The sequence below is a fragment of the Centruroides vittatus genome, unplaced genomic scaffold (assembly GCF_030686945.1).
Source record: "Centruroides vittatus isolate TY-2023 unplaced genomic scaffold, ASM3068694v2 contig_971, whole genome shotgun sequence".
Lineage (NCBI taxonomy): Eukaryota > Metazoa > Arthropoda > Arachnida > Scorpiones > Buthidae > Centruroides > Centruroides vittatus.
In genome coordinates this window covers 3399618-3419721 of record NW_027122644.1, presented here as the reverse complement: position 1 = coordinate 3419721, position 20104 = coordinate 3399618, and the positions used below count along the sequence as shown (strand labels likewise).

The 20104-nt window shown below is 33.8% G+C and overlaps 3 protein-coding genes across 5 annotated transcripts in view; 1 reads left to right on the top strand and 2 right to left on the bottom strand.

The window, feature by feature from the left end:
* The window catches only part of LOC136985583 (elongation factor-like GTPase 1), an 84155-nt gene that overhangs the window by 58258 nt on the left and 5793 nt on the right, over window positions 1–20104 (top strand). The gene's annotated exons all lie outside the window — the stretch shown is intronic.
* On the bottom strand, window positions 5959–15323 carry dsx-c73A (doublesex cognate 73A). Of its 3 annotated transcripts, XM_067282906.1 has the most exons (5): window positions 12302–12573; window positions 10700–10921; window positions 10191–10391; window positions 8138–8396; window positions 5959–6416 (listed from the first exon to the last, which is right to left on the bottom strand). In XM_067282906.1, the coding sequence occupies exons 3-5, from the start codon at window positions 10317–10319 to the stop codon at window positions 6355–6357; spliced, it is 450 nt and encodes a 149-aa protein (XP_067139007.1). In that variant the 5' UTR covers window positions 10320–10391; window positions 10700–10921; window positions 12302–12573; the 3' UTR covers window positions 5959–6354. The 3 variants fall into 3 exon arrangements, with proteins under 3 accessions (XP_067139007.1, XP_067139008.1, XP_067139006.1); XM_067282907.1 differs by lacking the exons at window positions 10700–10921; window positions 12302–12573 and adding an exon at window positions 14996–15323; XM_067282905.1 differs by lacking the exon at window positions 10700–10921.
* On the bottom strand, window positions 15369–19164 carry aos (protein argos). The gene is made up of 4 exons (XM_067282904.1): window positions 18899–19164; window positions 16455–16628; window positions 16160–16366; window positions 15369–16060 (listed from the first exon to the last, which is right to left on the bottom strand). The coding sequence occupies exons 1-4, from the start codon at window positions 19088–19090 to the stop codon at window positions 15848–15850; spliced, it is 786 nt and encodes a 261-aa protein (XP_067139005.1). The 5' UTR covers window positions 19091–19164; the 3' UTR covers window positions 15369–15847.

Sequence of the window (20104 nt, the reverse complement as noted above, 5' to 3'; positions counted from 1 at the left end):
CAGGCTGCACAATAAAAGTTACGCTAAAGTTAGTGATTTGGACTTAAGAGAATGGATGGGAGCCTGAAAGACATCCTCGGTGGTCCAACTAAGAGTCCAGTTTACCCATTGGGTATCACACCATGACCCATGATTAAGGCATAGTTTCTTTAACCCTGTGATGCCATTAGGCTGGGAAGGGAGAGATAGCTTTATGAGGACCACTGCTGAAAAATTCCTGGGGATTTTTCAACCCATCTGGATTCGATCCTGGATCTCCCAAAGCGCAGGCTGCTGCCTTGACTTCTCAGCCATCTGGCCGTCTTTCAGAAAATTTAATTATAATTGATATTGTTATAATGTATAATTATGTGAAGTACTGTACTTGATATTTGGGCTGTTTGAAGATGCAATCTATAAAATAGCTCCAAATGTCAAATGTACTATTTTATATAATTATAAACATAATCTGTAAGGTCGAAAGGATAATTTGAAGATAAAACTTAAGAAATGATCGACCCATTTAATAATATGTCTTTGTCTTTTGTTTGAAAATTTCAAACCATAAATAATCATTATTTACAATTTGAAGTTTCCAAATTAGCTAGAGAAGTGATTGATCTGTTTACAAAATATACAAAAATCTCCATATAAAGTATTATGATAATATATTAAGGCAAGTGTTGTTTACTAAAATGAAGCCTTTATAAGACAGTCATTAAACTTTTTATGAACCTAAAGCTGTTATATTTGTTAACTAAATTATATGTAGAACGTTTCTCTTATAAAATTTAAATATCATAAATTAAGTAAGATTAATAAGATGAAGAATAATTCATATTCTGCACAAGTAATATAATGAGAAATTTTTAATATAGATAAATTAAAATTAAAACTAGGCATATTTACATTTACATTGAAATATAAAATATCACAAATATACAAAATTGTCTTCATTTTTCTTTTTCTGTCACTAAAATCACCAGTGACAATCCAAAACAATTTTCACATATGGAAATGACCTTTTATTGTCATAGTTGCCAGAGGAATTTTTTCTATTTTGTATTTTTTTGCAGAGGATGCAGTCTCAAATGAAAGGTCATCTCTGTATGTGAAAATCATTTTGGACTGTCACTGGTGTTTGTAACGACAGGAAAAGAAAATGAAGACAATTTTATATATATGTGATATTTTATTTTATTATATATTCATGATATTTTATTTTAATGTAAATAGAAAAATTAATTTGAAGTAAGTGACTTGGGAATTTTACTTTTTTTCTCGATAATTGTTGTTATTAAATATATATATATAGCTTTTAAATGAAAAAGTGTATGATATATTTAGTAATCTAGTTAAGCAGACCAGTATTATATTAATTTCTAAAGTTTATTTATTTTAGTTTCCCCGATGAAAAATCTATTTAGTATTATATAACATATTTAATGACGTATTTGGTAATTTCTTTTATATGAACCTAATAAGATCTGTTTTTATTCAGAATCTTGACAAAAAGTTTTGTTTTCAAACTTGACATTTATTCATTTTGCACTTTCCTAGTTTATTTTCCTTCTACATTTTATTTCTATTGTTCATTATTACTTGTATCTACTGTTTTATTTATAATATATTGGAAAAAGTTTCATCATTGAGTCAAGCCATAGTAAATTTCTCTATATATACTATATATATATATATATATATATATATAATTAAAAAATATATATATATATAATATATTTTTTAGAATTTCTGTGCTTTTAGCTGTATATGTATCAGGTCAGTCCATAAGTTCATGCATATTTTTATCTACAAAAAAAGCAGCAAAAAATTTTAATTAAATTTTATTTCAATCTATAATGTATTCACCATTATTTTGTACAATTTCTTGCCATTTTGATGGTAGCTTTTTAATCCCGTCTTGGTAAAATGATTTCGGTTTTGAATCAAAATATTCAGAAATAGCCTTTTTTACATTGTTCTCATCCTCAAAAGTTTTCCCTTTTAAAAAATTCTGCAAACTGAGAAAAAGATGATAATCACTGGGAGCAATATCTGGCGAATATGGTGGATGAGGTAAAATTTCCCAGTTGTAGCTTTCAAGTTTCTGTACAGTTATTTTTGCAGCGTGTGGTCTGGCATTGTCATGCTGCAAGAGAACCTGCTTTCTGTTCACTAACGGCGATCGATTTTTTTTTTCAATTTTTCATTTAAATGCTCTAATTGCTCACAATACATTTGAGCTGTAATTGTTTGATTAGGTTCTAACAGCTCAAAGTGAATTACACCTGACATATCCCACCAAACAGACAAAAGAATTTTTTTTGGATGCAACCCACCTTTTGCAGTCGGTTTTGGCTGCTTGTTGCGATCCATCCATTGTCTTTTTCTCTCGTCACATTATTATAGAGGATCCATTTTTCGTCTCCAGTAACCAGCCTACCAAGAAAAGGTTCTAAAGCAATACGAGATAAAAGAGACGTGCAAATGTTTACACGTTGTTGTCTGTTAGCTATTGACAGTTCATGTGGTATCCATTTTCCTAGCTTTGAAACTTTTCCGATTTGTTGTAGATGTCTATGAACAGTTCCATGGGATGAATTTAAACGTTCCACAATTTCATCAACTGTTAAAGATGGTTCTGCTTCGACTAGTGCAGAGAGAGCATCATCATCAAAGTCAACGGGTCTTCCAGTACGAGCCTTGTCCTCCACACTAAAATCATTGTTTCTAAATCTTTCAAACCACTTCTGCACAGTCCTTGCACTAACTACAATTTGATTATGTACAGTATTTATTTTTTTGGCTGCATTTGTAGCATTCTCACCACTTAAAAATAAAAAGTATAAAACATGTCTTTTATATTCATCTGTTACTTCCATTTTAACCAAAATAAACAACTGAAACTTTCACAATTCTGAACAGTATTATATGAATGAGATCCAATTTAACACTTCAGTGTAAAAATTATCACATTAGACTGACATGTTTAACAGCAAAACAAGATTTTTCTCAAGGTCATAAAAATGAGCATGGACTTATGGACTGACCTGATATATGTATATATATACACATATACATATACAGCTAGCCATCCCATTGTGGACTAACAGATTATGTGATGACAATCTAGACTTTTTTAAATGTTAAATCTTTTAAAGACATCAAAAAAATTGAATTATGGTTTAGCAATAATTATTTAATGTTTTGAAAAGGTGTTCCCTAATCAAAAGAAAGTTATAATAATAAATAGATAAATTTAATGACTTTAGTGACAAAAAGTGATGATAATGAAAAAAATACAGTATATAATAAATTTAAAAGTTTTTAAATTTTGCTATTGTTTTAATTTTATGTATATTTAATTATCAAAAATTTTCTAATCAGGATAAATTAATTGATGCATTCTTCTCATAAACTTCTGAAGAAAATACGGATAAAGTTAATATACAAAGAATACTTACTTAAAAATATATAGAAACAGATAATTAGAAGTCTTATCCCAACTGAAAGTTACAAAGATCTTTTAAAAAATAAATCAGTTTTTAAATAAATTATGAATTTATTTTGGGAAATTATTTTAACAAATAATAGCATTTTTCATTTCAGCAGGTTTTTTTAATATGTCGATCAATTATAATACATGACCAAGACCTGTCATTGTATTTCTAGGAATTCAATTATTTAACACATTGTACTATCAATGAATTATTTCTAAAGAAAATTGGCATAATTTTCTTTTAGAATTTCTGTGCTTTTTTAGATTTGATGATAAGCAAATGTCTTACTGTTGCATTCACTTTTTTATTGTTGAAATTAATTTAAGGGCAGTGAAGAAAGTTTGAGAATTACTCTTTGCTTTTATAGTTCTCTTGTATGTCTTGTTTGAACTATTAACATTAATTATATCTATTGGTAGTGTTTTTTTTAATATATTTCAGACATTGAGTTTCTGAGCAGGATGAGATTATCATCATCCTGTTAAGAGTAATGTCTACAATAACTTTTAAGAAGTTAAACAAATCTCTGCAAATTTCGACTGCACACCGGGATGAATATAAAAATTAGACTCACTTGAACCTTTAACCAGTGTGTATTACGATTAAATCTGGTAAATCGAACATTTTCTTAATCCCTTCTGGATTCTTCAGGCATCTTTTAATTGTAATCTAGCCAGATTTTATATTCGTATTCATTTTAGAAGATCCGGCTAGATTACAGTTAAAAGATGCTTGAAGAACCCAGAAGGGGTTAATTAAATCTTACTTTGATATGATTTATCAAAACTATAAAAGAATTAGTAAATTAAATTAATGAAAAGTTTAGTTAGATGTAATATCTTATATGTTTATATATTAAACATTTATAATAATCCCTTATAAAAATATTTTGCTTTTTTGTGATAAGAACTCAATTTTTCATTATTGTAATTTACGTATAGTATTCATACATTACTAATTCATTTTTTCCCCTTATCTTTTTATTCATACTAAAAAAATAAAGTTATTTATTATTTGCTTATTTTCCATGTTTATTATTTATATCAGTCTATCAATTATAATTATTATATCTATTGTAACGTCAGCGAAAATTAAAATCATTACAATGATTCAGTTACGTATTTAACCAACAGCTCCACAGACTTGATTTTTGATTAAAGCCAGATGATCTGTTAAATTATTGGTTTATAATAAGGCTACGTTAACTTAGCCTTATTATATCCCAATAATTTGCCAGATTGTCTGGCTTTAATGATTGAGTTACAAAATCGAATCATATTTCAACTTCTTGTTCACTTAATTCAAAATTTTAAAACAGCTCTTTTGTTAAAAAAGCCCTACATTAATTAGTTAAGGCAATTAGTCAAGGCAATTAATCAGTTTGTTGGTGTTAAATTTATGAAAAACACTTTTAATAAACTACTACAAACTTTTGTTCTATACTCATTGTGGGCTTGTCCAGGCTTACATGAGAAGTGGCCAAGTGGTGAGGGATGGGGTTGTGCACAACATATCATGAACACACTACCCATGTAAAATTCCTGGGGAGTTGCTTGCTCAGATTCGATTCTGGATCTTTCAGAGTGTAAGGGTGAAGGCGATGCCATAACTGTTTTGGTTATCTAGCCATTTGATATTATAGTTTAAGATAGTTTTATTACAATAAAAAATAAACTGTATAAAGGTGTATATAATTTCCAATTAATGTTTTTCTTTAGTACCAAAATATGAATAAATTTGGGGGATTGTATCCTTTATCTTTTTCAATATTCTGAACTCCATTATTTGGCCATCAGATTTTCAATATAATATATAATAAATCAATCAAAATCTGTAACTTTAAAACTAAGTGAATAAAATAAATATGGCTAATTTGTATTGGTATGTGATTATGAGAATAGTTCATTATTTTTTCCCAATTGACTTAGACCAGCTATTAATTAATATTTGCATAATAAAAAGAACTGAATTTTCAAGAGTAGAAAATAGACTATAAATCAACAAATATTACTGAATTTATAGAAATAGAATTGTTTAATATTCATAATAATAATATACATCTCTTTTATATTAATATGTTATAAAAGTAAATTCATTATCTAGTGCACAGGACATCCATAATTAAAGTTAACTTACTCTACTATTTTTATAGAAATTTATATATCAGAAGGCTTTTAAAATTGATGAAGTCATACAAATCAAAAAATAATGAAATTGTGTTTAGCAGTACTTTCAGATAAGCTTTATCAGTATTTTCAGATAAGCTTAGTCATATCAAAGAAATTAACTGAAATTTACAATAAATATTAATTAGTAGTACAGGTTTGAAGTTTTTTGGTATAATATTTCATTACCCATGCAAGATAGTGTTCTTCTATAAATCAAACAGTTGATTAGATTAGAATTATTTCAACTGCAGGGTATTTTGTAGCATTTACTTGATTAAAATTATTACAATTTTGAGCATTTTATTTAAAATGTGTCTAAACTTGACTGAAACCATTACCTTGACATATCTAAAGAAAAACCTTGTTAAGCATTTACTACATTATATGGAGTTTTGTAAAGTAATTTGTGTCTCAAATAATTTTGTATTTGTCATTTCCATAGGTTATCAGATACCATTTTTCACTTATTGATGAGTTTGAGAGGTTTTGTTCTTCTGGAGTCTTTTTCTCATGATCATTTGTATAAAATTACAAAACTGCAAAAGAATTCCAACAGCTTTTTTTTACTTTCGGAGGTACTAGAATATATAAACTTCAAATATGGATATTTAGTATAAAGTCTTAAAACAGACATATATATCTTTATATACAAATAAATTGTTTATTTAAAAAATAGTAGATTTTAGTGCAATTAGGATAATATTTGATCAAAGCCAAACTGTAGAATTAGAAAATCTCAACACTTGATCCCAGGGAAATTCAGGAAAATCTAAAAAATAAAAAAATAAATAAAATTTAATTTATTATTTTCTGGTTAATTTTCACTTAATAATAATAATTATAAATTATCATGATTAATTTAATTAATAAATTTAGTTTTTAAGTCAATAAAAATAGAAAAATATAGTACCAAAATAACAAATATTTAAATCAGACAGCATGAAAATTTGTCAATTTATAAAGCAATCTGACTTAATATTATATAAATGAATTTAAAGAAATATTTATTTATATTCTAAATTTAATGATTTATTTTGATGACGATATAAATTTCATATCTTGTTTTCATTTTAAACTATTTTTACAGTAATAGATTTTTTGTTAAGTTGTAATTATCATTTAAATAAGTCTGTAAACTGGTTAAATGTATTAATTTTATTGTACAGTGTATTATTTTTCTAGTTATTACAATGAAACTTCAATGGAACCTTATCTTTTTTGTGAATTAACTCAGTCGACTGCTGTTCTTTCATTAACAAAAGCAATTATTTTAAGCAGTTGTATCTAATAACTTACATTAAAATTAAAATTATACCTTTTTAATCTTAAATTTGCTTGCAGACAGGTAATAGTTAACTATTAATTTAAATTTTGACAATTGATTGAGACGCATTTTACCAAGAAATCTTGTTTAACTCTGCAAATTATTTACACTCCAACGATTCCGGTCGGAGAATATTAAAAAGTGAGCCACTCCTGCATAATTTCCTGGATGCTTTAAAAAAACTAGTCCAATCATCTTCAGTATCATTCTTGTTTGTGAATCCTCTTTTTTTTTATTGTAGAGTGCAATGTATGAGTTACTCTTATTTATTAGCTCTATAGAAACAAGATATTGAGCAAGTAATAGAATGAATAAATTTAAAGAAATTTTTATGAATGGTCATTATATGCTAAAACTGAACGAATGTGTCAATTGTTGCTAGTTTTTTAGCAATTTTGATTGATTGATGATTTATTTGTTTTTAACTGTTTTTCTGGTGAACGGAAAGGAAGGAAATGTTTCTACTCACATTTATTAACCTTTTTTCTTTTGTTTATTAGTCAGTATTATCAAAACAAGTTTAAGTTTTGTAATTGCAATTATAAAATTAAAAATATACTGTATATGCTACAATAATTAACAAATGTAATAGCAGTTTATGATCCATTACATATAAAATGTTTGACTCAGAAAAAAAACTGATTTATTATTATTATTATAATGTAATTGTTTATGGCATAGAAATTTAAATTTTTTATGAATTTAATGCAAATAAATTTAAAATGTAATAAACAGTATCCATATTTTTGCAATTATATTATATAAAAATGGATTTTAGTGTAAAAACACTAATGTTTAATCAATGCATTTATGGAATTTCTCACTTTAGAAAATATTTTTATCAAACAAACAGCTTATTAAGCGAAAATTTTATAAAATTTTTTTTGTTTAATAAGTAAATTTTGTTTATAATTAAATTTGTTAGTAAAGAAGCACATTAATCCGGTCAGATAATTACTTGGAAAACTTGTTAGTGAAGGTATAATACTACTATACATTTAAAATTATCCATATTATTCTAGAATTAAATATACATTATGCAAACTCTCATTATAATAAGCAAGAAAAAAGTTTTTGCCATTAATCAAATTAATGTCTAAGTAAATTAAAAAAAAAAAAACTATTTAAAAACATTTAGTGATTACAGATTTTAATACTTTCCTGACCTCTAGGCCATTGTCTTTCTTTACGATGTCCTTGATTGCAGAGCATACCATAAACATTAATTCCGGGTATGTGAGCATAGGTCGGTATGCTGTGTTTGATTGGACCTTGTAAATATGCATACGATGGACAGTGACATATGACTAGATAATGGGATTTTCCTGTTCTCCTGCTCTGTAATGCCAGTAACATCCAGTCTTTTGGATTCTTACAAGGTCTCACAGTATGAATTGGCTCGCAAATTTTGACCAGTGTCAGCGGCTACAAAATTAATTAATTAAATTATTGACACAACAAAGAATACGGAAACATAAAATTAATACTAAAGGAGTAAAGTTAATTAAGTAATTAAACGCATGAAGTCTAATTTTCTTTGAAAACTTACACGATAATAAATTATATATTACTGTAATTATATTCAATTCAGTTATTATGGAAAAATATTGTGTACATAAGATGATATCTTTGAATTAATTTAGATATTGTTAATCATCAAGGAAGCTTTAAATAATAATCTGATTAATAAAATGCTTAAGAAAATCAGATAAGAACTGTAGTTTAGTAGGTTCATTTATATAGATTAAGCAAATAGGTTATATTTGTGTATTGATAAGTTTTTTTTAGCATGAATCGATAGAAATCTTTTAATTTTGCATTCTGAATTTCAAATTTATTTAATTATGGACCACTCATCTATTTATTAGCAGAAATCATTGTCTAATGTTCAATCATTTTTTTTAAGTGATTAAAAGATGGATGCAATCTTGTATCATTTGACAATGGTTATATATTATGCATCTTCTACCATATTTTCTAGTAAAATAATTAAAATTATATGCCAATTTTAATTGATATTTAGTATAAAATTCCTGTAGGCTAGTTTAATTGTTAATTTTATAATAATTTAACACTATGATATTATAATGGAAATTATAAAATAAACCCCAGTGTAATTGCTTTATTATTATATACAGTGTAAATGCTTAATATTATATCTGTACATGTATATGAATGAAAGTAAAGGATCAACCTGTTTAAATATTTTTTTTTTATTCATTAAGTTAATATTAGAGAAGTTTATAAAAATAAATTATGGATGTTGAAATGAAGGACAGAAAACCAGATTCTTTCTTCTTGTTACCTACTGTATTTTAATAACTGCTAGGAAGTTATCTAAAAAGGAAACTGTGGGTGGACTAGCTAGATACAATCAAACCTAGTTGAGATTAGGTCAACAAATCCATCAGAATTCTAAATGATAAGCTAGATTTACTAATAATTACTGTATATTTTGTTAAAAATAAAATTTAATATTAATCATTATAATCATTTATTTAAAAAAATCAAGGTAATATATGTAGCAAGAACCCTTGATTTAATAAGAAGGATTTCCTTTTTATATAATACTACAGTTTAGTTCAATAAAAAAAGGGGAGGCTGTATTTTTTTATTTATTATTATTAGATTACAGTTGAGTAATGTAAGATTGTATTTATAAGATTATAAATTCAGGAACACTGGTGTGTTAATGAGAAACACTATAAAAAGGCTTTATCGTGCGTGTTTATCTTTGGTTGAAGAAACGAAAAGTGCTATGTTGGCAAAACGTGTTCTGACAATAAGAACGTGAAAGCAACCAATGTTTTGTGACAGTCACGTCTTATTTAAAAGGGAAATAGTAGTATCTGTGACCGAATCGTTCTATTACATCACAATAATGAACCTAAACTATTATAAAAATAGTAAATTTCCATAGGAAAATTGCTTAGCGTGTTAATTAAGTCGAAATCTGTTCTCCCCCCTGATGTGTAACTGTGAAGTGGCACAAATCGGGCATCCTCTAATTGTGCTGTACGAGTTTTATTGCTTTTAGATGGCCGTAATGATTTATTAGAGTGAAACAACCCCATTTATTACACAGTAGACAGTTGAAGGCAGGGTGTGTCTCGAATTAAACTTAGGGACGGAAACTAATGAGATGTAATACGTGATTTGTAGGCTAAGGTGTTATACATTTTCGTAAATCATTCCAAAAAACAATACGGTAGTACTTACTACACCAGCTTCGTCGGCGATCAGATTAATAGTGTGCTCGTCGGCCGAGTCCATTCTGTTCGAGCAGGATAGGCTATAAGTCTTGGGACAGTAACATAGGGATTGAATTCGGTTCAGTCGGATGTACATTGCGTTACATACTTGTTGAGTCGAGCACTCGGGCAAGCCGTAGGGAAGTAATTTTCCATCTCTGTTGGGTATCTAGAGAGAGAGAGAGAGTGGCAAGGGGAATAGTTAAGTAACCTTAATTTTAATCCCTCTCTACTAACGAGAACGAATTGAAGCAACACGTCATTCAATAAGATGCGTTATCAAAATTGAATATCGTTTTCGACGATAAAAACATAACGTGATGATCGATCTGATTATAAACACGATAATTATTATTGTAATCATTCATTTGATTTAAGTCGGGGATCGATGGTGCATTCACAGTTGGCACGCCAAGGTCGAATGTTTAGCATTATTTTCTCTCTTAATCTCCTTTCTGACCCAACAGCGCTACATACCTGTTACACTCTATTTGTGCAAACGAACATTCACGACTTTAAAGATGCATCGACACTCTTTCAGTTCCTGGTAGCCGAATATGCCCTTTTTCTATGTTTACGTAACGTGGTTACGGCCCAATGAATCAAATTTCCGCTCTTGAATGAAAAGTCTCGAGAGATTCGAATGGGTCGAGTCGAGACCTCTCTTTTTTTCTTTTTCTCCTTTTATTCTTGCTGTTACTAAGCTTAAAAAAGTTATTTTTAAAGCAAATTTACCGAATAAATCTTATACTTAATGAAAATGGTACTGTAATATTTATTAATAAAAAAACGCTGTACATTACTTGTAAAATACACTCTTAAGAGGAGGAAAAACTTAAGATTTTATCAAGTTAACGTCTTTTTTTTTATCCTCGGGAACATAATAAGAATCTATCTCATCTAAAAGTACATAAATAATTCATGCCTATAAATCTAATTAATAATGAGCGTTGTGCCTACTAAAACCGGAAATGCCATTTTGGAATTGATTAGCAACTGGAACATTTTTATTCTGATAGGATATAAAACAGAATAAATACAGATTATTATTATTATTATTATATTTTTTTAAACTAGTTTCTTTATTCTCTTCTAATTTATTATGGATGTGTTGTGCTTGTATTGAGCTATCAAAAATTCTGTAAGATAAAGATAGCATTGTGTTTTTCTACGTTTTTTGACAGATTAACGGACGAATATGGAATTTTAATTACTTATCTAGTGATTATGTATGTAGCGATTGTATTTTCCATTTAGGAAAGTATTGTTTGGCCGGAGGAAAATAAAAAAAAAAGAAATAATTTATTTCTTTCAACGAGAATTTAAAAATCTGTTTTGAAGTTGATCGATTGTTCGTTTAATTTTTTAAAAATCTTTAACCTGGAAGAAATAGGGGAAAGTACGTTTTGTCATTCCCTCCAAGGCTTTAAAACTTCTCTCGTTTTGCTACCTTTGTTTTCCTTAATCGGGAAAATCGAAAAATAAAAAATAAACAAAGAACGAATTAAATAGTTTTAACCTTGAAAGTCTTCCTCATCGAATCTTAAGAACATCTGGAATCATTTTCGACGTCATCTACGGCATTATCAATGAAAAAGTCGTCTATGAATTCTCATTCATAACCCCGAGTATAAAAGAATTTCATTCATACAACAATAATAATAAAGCCAAAGGGGAAAATAGAACGATAATTACAGTACCAGTTTCTTCATCACTCGGCTTCGTAATATCTAAAGTCGTAAGTAGTTGTGACCTTTCCCACGTATTATAACGAAATTTGTGTCCGGTCGATGTAAAACTTACCAGAAAATTAACCCATAAAACGTGACCTTCTGTTACATCATTGACCCGTCCCAGACTTTTTTTTTTGTTTTTGATAACTGCTTCGTAAGTATTGTGAAGGCGCGTAACTTGGCTCCCCTTTATTTCTTTTAAAGGCTAGCATTACTAATATTACGCGGAAGAGATAAATAATGATAATGATAAAAAGTCTGTCTTGGGGTGTAAATTCTCATTATGCCATCTAAGAATCGCGAGTAGAGAAGCGTAGATTTTTATATTTAAACAAAGCGACTGTACCTTTTCTGAGATGCCACGCAAGACGGCCTTTTCATTGTGGACGGCCGAAGTCGTCGTCCAAGCGGCGATTAGGAGGAACAGTCCAATTGTCAGCACATTGCACATTGTCGCCACCACTTGTGTCGTAACGAGCATCACCAGTTGCCGTTTTTACGTCCTTCCACCCATAAACGGCGTCTCCCCTCCCCCCAACTTTTGAGCCTGGGAAATACAGTCCATGAGACATTAGGGTTACGGTAACACTCATCCTTGCTTAGTTCCGTCTAAGCGAACGGTTGGTTGGTCTTGCTCGTGCCTTTCAGATGCACATATTGTGTCGCTGAACTCGGTCCCGAGTTCACAGAACTCCCACCGATATGTACTGTACCTATGCCAAATTTGGTCCCGTCGTAAATCGTACCTATAACACACATCTGTCAGAGCATCCGGGGCTACACTTCGGTAGCGGCCTTTCAATTACGTCTATTTTTCATTGTAAACGTTTGTTTACCTCTGATAATAATAATAATAAAACGACTATATTTAACATAAAAATAGCGGTAGCCCCGATAAAAGGTCCTCTTACCAGTTCCTCCCGGGGGGGTGTATTAATTACCATACGGGATTCTCTATATATAAAAATATCTTCACATCCTCCTCAGGTCATCTTTACATCTCTGATATTTATCGATCGGCCGGGTCATGTTAGAAAGTCATTTGCCGGGTCCCTCCTGGTATTTCAGACAGTTTCGGTGTTTTGACCCGTTGCATGTATGCCTACACGCTGCGATAAAATATTATTTATGTAATCTCTTTCTTTTTCTTTTTAAAAGTATTATCGGCCATTGTCTGTTATGTAGAACATGGATAACGGGTCAGAATTGCTCCCCCCCGTTTTATTTTCACGTGTTTCCTATCTAAATAGCGAGCTTTTGGTCATTAGCACATTAGGTATTCGCCTAGTCTTTCATGCGAAAAAAAGACAAGAACTTCGATAGAATCGTCTCGAAAACATTATACGATTATGCTTTTTTTAATACACGAAAGGATGGTTCATTGTACGTGACGTTGTCACGCATTACACACGCGTGTAACTAACGATCCGTTCCGATATACACGATTAGGTAGGCGCATTAGTATATTATTATCAATTTTAAACTAGGATTTCACTTTTGTCTCTTCTGTTTTTTATTACGACAATGGAAACGTCTTTTCCGATTTATTCGACGGTAGATGGCGTTAGAGGATAGAATGAGGACCCCCTTTTTCTCCTTCTTTCTCTAACCCGTTAAGAACAATTGCAACTAAAAAAGAAAATGCCAAAAGTAATAAATGCTTAGAGACATTCCTTACCACATTTTAGTGTTTGAACCGAATTTAATCCCCTCCTCTTCAGGAAACTCGGCTATGGAAAAGTAGTAAAATCTGTCCGGAATTCGACTTATTCTGTTAAGATGCGAACTGGTTTGAAGTTAATTCTACCCACATCCTGTTTAGGTCCCGAGTTGACCTTGACATGTTTTTATTCATTTTTTTTATATTTTAAATATTAAACTTTTCGTTGTTTTCCACTAACTGTTATCAACCGCAGTATGGTCTTTACGAGGAAAACATTTAATTGTGGTTACCTATCGTGTTACGTAAATTTTATTTGTAGCAAACTGATCCAATGATCACATTCGTGTTAATTACATCTCACCACATCTTTTTCTATGGTACAAATGATCAATTTTTCCATTCTTAGACACCACCTCGTCTAAATTAATGGACAGTTTTCGAGTTTTGTTTTGATGCGTTGGAGCCATTTACGATCCTAAAACTACTATTTACTCCCACTGAAATGAGTGATGTGCGTATTTTATTAACAGAAAACTTTACGAAAGTGCTGTTAATATTCGTTAAACTTGTTCCTTTTACTATTGTTTGGGCGGCAAAGATAGAAATTTGGGATTTCTCTATGCTAATAATATCCAGGAAAATATGCTTTGTGGCAACCTTATTCGACGAATTTGAAAGCCCATTCGAAGCCCTCGTATTAATTGACCCGACGCCAAATTCCTCGAAAGGCATTCTTTTATGATAATTGCTGTGCAGATTTCCGAACGTCCACTTCCTTTGTAGATACGTTGGACATAAGTCGCATTTGAATAATTTACGGTCGACAAGCGCCTGGTACTACTGTGGATAATTAAATCAGTCAATGGAGAGTCGCGAGTAGAGGAGAATGTAAACAGGAAGAACCATATGCCCAATCATGACGTCACGTAAGGCACGAAATACATATTAATCCAGTAAAAGATCAAATCGTGATAACCTTCACGGATTACGTCTCGAATGTGACAAGCGTAAAATCTATCGGAGGAACGGTAATGAAAGTTTTTTTTTTATTTTATATATATTTTTTTTACGGATGGCGATTTTGATGACAAGAAAAGTGACGTTGTCGATCATCTCGCGCGAAAGCCGCACCCATTGTGAGATACATCCGCCGAAAACCGATACCCCGATTAATTATCTCGGTTGCTGTATTATTTATGCTTGAGATAAAACGATTTTTATCTTGCAATTCTACAATGAACTCTGTAGAATTTTGATAAGTTGCCACTGACAAAAATAAAAATGCCAACTTCTTGGAGGGAAATTAACATATTTCTAACGCCATTTTGCCGCTCGATCCGACTAATTTTCAAAACGTAAAATGGCCACGATACTCACGTAAACAAAGTACTGTATTCCGTTTGTTTTCAAGTTTCGAATTTCCTGTTAATAAGAGGGCTTCCAAGTGTGCTGACTTTTTGGGCGGTCGTTGCTATTGACACGCATTTTTGTCCCATAAACCTAAATTCTGTACAGTCTCCGCTTTGTACATTATTAACTAACAATGTTTATGTTTATATTGGGCGTTACGGGGTAAAAAAAAAAGGATCGGACTTTTGTATATTGTCTAGTTTTTCTGTTTTTTACTGGTATTCTAGGAAATTAATGCTTGGTTGGTTGGCATTTTAATAACAGTATTTTGTGGCGCGTTTGATTATCGTTCGAATGTTTTGTTACTCTGTTTATTAAATAAAAAACCCAACTTTTTAAATATGTTTGAATAAAATTTTTATTTAGAAATTGTAAATGAATCTGGATAAAAAAGGCCATTTTTTGTGGTTCTTCTCTCTTTATAAATTGGCCTTTTATTCATATAGAAAACAAGAGGGAGGTAGATTACAGAAATATGATGTAAAAATTTGACTATATATATAATATATAAATGTATGTATATATTTGTACACATAATGATGATGATATTTAGGGAGAAATTTGAATTTTTTTTTTTGAACATTTTAAAAATAAATACAACTAAAAAAATTTTCTTTTTAATAGATTTAAGTAGACACGCGACCCTTACAAGGTATATATATATTTTTTTTGTTAAGATATCCCTCATAATCATCTTATCGACTATGTACATATGTTAGATTTTGGCAAACGAACCTGTACAAATTTATGGCACACTTGATACCAAACGTGTTATGTACATAATTATAAGTTCGTTGGATGATACGAAACATCCAGCGACTAAAGATATTGGGGTGCGCAATATCCACTGTAAGTCCTTATGTGCTCTTGAGGATACGAAGTGCCCGTGATGACGCTCGGTTCGGTATGATGCTGGGGACACGTATAACCGTGAGGACATTGACACAAAGTGTTAGTGTTGACCTCTTCGACGTCCGGTCGTTTTTTGACCGTAAAAAGCCTGCATGGTTCCTTTCGTTGGCATCTAAGGCGCTGTAGAAGAATAACAATACTTAGAAGAAGAAGGGGAGAGGAAAAAAGTTATATGACGTTTAGTCGCGTGAAAGAAGGGGTGAAAAAAAGGTTACTTACGCTCTGAGGCGAACAGGCGAATAAATATCTGTAACCGTAACCGTCGATTGTTTGAAAAGCTTGGTGTTTGAAAATATAAGCCACGCTGTTTTTTGGGCAGAGGCAGTGCATAACTTGCTGCGTTGTGTTATCGGGACGGGTACTGTAAGACCACGTCACGTCACGGAAATACCTACAGGCCGGCAGTTTAACGACATTTTCGCATATCTGAAAGAGAGGCGGAAGAAAGGTGGAATTAGTTGTTATCGAATACTACCGAATCGGGTGGCACGTCCCTCGGAAAAGCCGCCATTACCTTAAATTGCCTCGATTTGTCGACGACGGTGTGCCCATCTCTTGCATCGATGCTCATGGAACAGGTGTGTTTACCCGGACATCTGCACTGTTTCTCGACCCAGGGTGTGGAATAAGTGTCCACTCTGTTGCAAACCGACCAGGGAGCGCATTCGGGTAAATCGTCATCCGCATTCTGTAAAAAAAATAGATGATAGTATTAGAACGAAGCCGTTTTACTTTCGAAATTTCCCGCCAAGAAACGCGATCCGGAGGTTCTACACGTTAGGAATTTGGCGTGGCCTCCTATCGTGTCACCTTGTGAAGGACACTAGCGTACATAAATCTTGGTGGATGTCTTCATTTGTCATCTCCACCCTGTTTGCCAACATCCTGTCGCCTGTTCCAACCGGTCCTCTAATCTTACGGATTGAATGAACACTGCCGATCTCAAAAAACGGGTATTTCCCGTTGGCGATTGCGTACTTTTACGTTGGCGCCAAATTCTGGGTCTCGTCTCCGTTGGCATTTTTTTAATTAAAAAAAACGTAACGGAGGCAAATGGCGTAAATTTAACCACCCACCGGCTCAAAAGAGGTCGGTCGTTCGCGGTTTGTATTCCGGCACGTGTAAGGGTTTTGTGACGTAATAGCGGAAGTGCGTCCACTCCTGCGGTACAACACCCTCTGGGTGGAAACCTCCAAGTGACAGTGGTAAACAAAAACCACCCAGAACAACTGGGAAGAATATGGCAAGGACTAGCAAACTGGACGAAAACACAGTTGGTTCAAGGCCTGCTGGATGCTTGGTTTTAAATTGAATCACGCCCGCGATTCGGGCGTCGTTAACGAGGTCGAAAATTTTAAGGATAAGGCATGGCCGGCGTGGCATAACGTCCACGAGGTGGGAATAGGGGGGATAGGAGCGGAGGTTTCGAAACCGTTCCAGTTTTTTTCTTCTTTCCTCCCGCTCTAGGTTGCCTCGCTAACTAATAGTAAGTACTTGGACACGCCAAATGATATAAAAATAACCGCGAACTTCCTGAAACAATTATCCACCCAGCCAAGATTGTCCTGCCGCAGCCAGTGAGGCTTCGCTTGTGTGGGAAAGTGAACTGAAGCAGATAATCTGCGGAACAAGGCAGAAGCGAGCAGCTGGTCCATTAGTCAAAACTTGGCCCGTTTTTGCAGAAAAGTCGCTCCGTCCTTTTGTTTTTCTTCGCTCCCCCACGGCCCATTTTCTCCATTAAAGTGGCGCGCGGCTGAAAAAGCGCTTAATAGACTGGGCAGGTTGTCATTCGGGCCGATAATCACGCCTGGGTTTCTTTCTTAACGATGGCTTGGCGCCCCACCTAAATGGTTTTGTTTCTATGGTCATGCTCACCTACCGAGCGACGGGGGAAAAATGAATGCTCTTCTGGACACGAGAACATTAAACCCACGCCGGGTGGAGGAGGAGGAGGGGATAAAAACTGTCCGACGTCTTGGACAGAACGGAACCGTGTCAATACAGACGTAGCGTTGTACTTTCCCATCTCCTGGCTGCTCGGCCGACAAAACTGCCCATTCCCATAATAAAACGGGCTTTTATGTAGGTTTGTGTGGTCCGTTTGCTGGGTTAATGGAGGTTGCAGGGTGTTCGGTAGAAGGGCGAACCGAACCTTCTCACACTCGACACCGGTCGTAAATGTTCCCCTTCCCGTGACAATATGCGAACGTGAGAATGCACGGTACAGTTCTTCAATGGATATGCGTGAAAGATCACTATGCTTTTTGCACAACTTTTCAATCTCGTTTCTGAAAACACCTGCTGGTCGGCCATACCAGTTAGTTTGGCCCTTCGTCTCCCCTCTCCAGGGGATGCCGACCTTCTCTCTCTCTTTTTCCAAGCGCCTAACCACGAGATTACGCAACCCGTATTTACTCCCGAAACAATTAATTTCGTAGACAATACGCCGATTAATGCGGAGATTGTCTACCGTTTCCGATCACGTGAGCCTTTCTAGCCGTCCTCGAGCTTCCGAAATTAAAACAAATGTCCCATTCCCGAAGACCCGGGTCGGAAAATACTCTTCCGGGAATATCCGTGTGCCAAGGAATAATTTGGAAGCGAGCGGCTGACGCCCCGAGTGCTACCCATAGGTGTTTGAATTCGGTGGGTAATGCGATAAACGGAAGAGGGCAGGAAGAATAAAAAAAAATATATTTACGTGATTAATAGTTTAGTTGGGAGAAGACTTTCTCACACTATTTACCCAGGCACCTGCCTGGAGGCTATACTAGGCAGTCTCTTGCACAGGAAGTCAGCCCGGGCCTCGGGGGTACCATCCCACTTCGCTAGCTCGACGTCTGGAAAGTTCTAAACCCGGCAAACGTGCGCTTTCGACGAAGGCCATGGCCAACGTTCGGCCGAAAAAAAGGCCACCGTAGTCCTTCCCCGCTCCGACATAGGTTAAAAACCACTTACCCCGTTCTGGTAGTAGATCCTGTATGCCACCTTGTGCCTGAAATTGGCCATCAAACGTCCGCAGAGCGAAGGCCTGCCGGTGAGGAATAACACAATCAAACAACTAGCCACAAACCGCGTTTCCATAGCTGCGAATCCGACGTAAGATTTTTCCCGCTCTTTTAACACGCTAACGGTTGCACGTCTACTCATCAAGGTGGTTCGCTTACTCCCTCATTGAAGCTTTCCCTTGCACGACGTTCTACTACGTGATTATTTATAGCGAGTCAACCATGAATGACTGTGGACCGGGATTACTTCGCTTCACCTTCAGGGGTGGCAGGTAGACGCGGAGAGGGATGGAACAGGTAGTGTGTACGAGCACGTGTTGGCCGTAGGAGGTCCCTCACTCTTGTTGTCACGTACGCATCACGTGACGCCCAATTTCTCCCGCCCCGTATGACGTCACGGGTCGCGTCCTTCGTACGAAAGTACGCGGGAAATAAGCCGTTCTGTCAATGCGTCCGATTCATTCCCACATCTCGGTTCCCCCGTTTGGACCGACGTCCCCTCTCGCCTCACCCTTCTTCTTTTTTTTTTGATGTTCTCTTCACCGCTTCCTCTCCGCTCTTCTGACTTAACTGCTCTATAATAATAAGTGGGTCGACAATTTTTTGAAAAGTGTTCCGCGCGCCATCTTTAGAAAGAGGGTATTAAAGTCTGACGGAGAGGGACCGGTGTTGAAGTTCGGGGATGACGCCTTCGCTAATTTTTATTGTGTGATTGCGTGGGAGAGGCTTCTGTTTTGTCGTCGCTTTTGTCCCCGTTTCCGTTCCGAAATCTCATTAAGACTCTTAAGGTTAACTCGGGGTGTCAACGGCGCCGGGAGATTTTATTTTATTTTTTTTAAATATCCGATCTTCCCCCTCCCCCTTTAGAGCTCTCTTCGCGTTTTAGTGCCACACGTAACGGTGCCGTCGAGGAAATTCGGGAAGTTTTTTCTCTTTTTAGTATTATTATTATTATAATGGTTGTGCACGGTCTATCGATAACCAAACACGATCAGTATACTGCACTTTATTATGTCAGCAGTTTGATAGATCGATCCTTTTAATGTATGGGCCCCGATTCCCTTTCTTTGCAGGGCTAAGAGCCCCCTGCCTTCTTGTTACAACTACGAGGCCCGAGTTGCATTATCGCCGGATGAATCGACGACAATAGGCGTCC

Excerpts from the sequence above, each read along its gene's own strand:
- dsx-c73A (XM_067282905.1), bottom strand. The coding sequence starts at position 12,436 with ATGCTCGTTACGACACAAGTGGTGGCGACAATGTGCAATGTGCTGACA. Across the intron at positions 10,392-12,301 it reads TGCGTGGCATCTCAGAAAAG|ATACCCAACAGAGATGGAAA; the intron begins GTACAGTCGCTT and ends CTCTCTCTCTAG. Across the intron at positions 8,397-10,190 it reads TCGCCGACGAAGCTGGTGTA|CCGCTGACACTGGTCAAAAT; the intron begins GTAAGTACTACC and ends TTAATTTTGTAG.
- aos (XM_067282904.1), bottom strand. The coding sequence starts at position 19,090 with ATGAGTAGACGTGCAACCGTTAGCGTGTTAAAAGAGCGGGAAAAATCT. Across the intron at positions 16,629-18,898 it reads GGATCTACTACCAGAACGGG|AATGCGGATGACGATTTACC; the intron begins GTAAGTGGTTTT and ends TTTTTTTTACAG. Across the intron at positions 16,367-16,454 it reads ACAAATCGAGGCAATTTAAG|ATATGCGAAAATGTCGTTAA; the intron begins GTAATGGCGGCT and ends CCTCTCTTTCAG.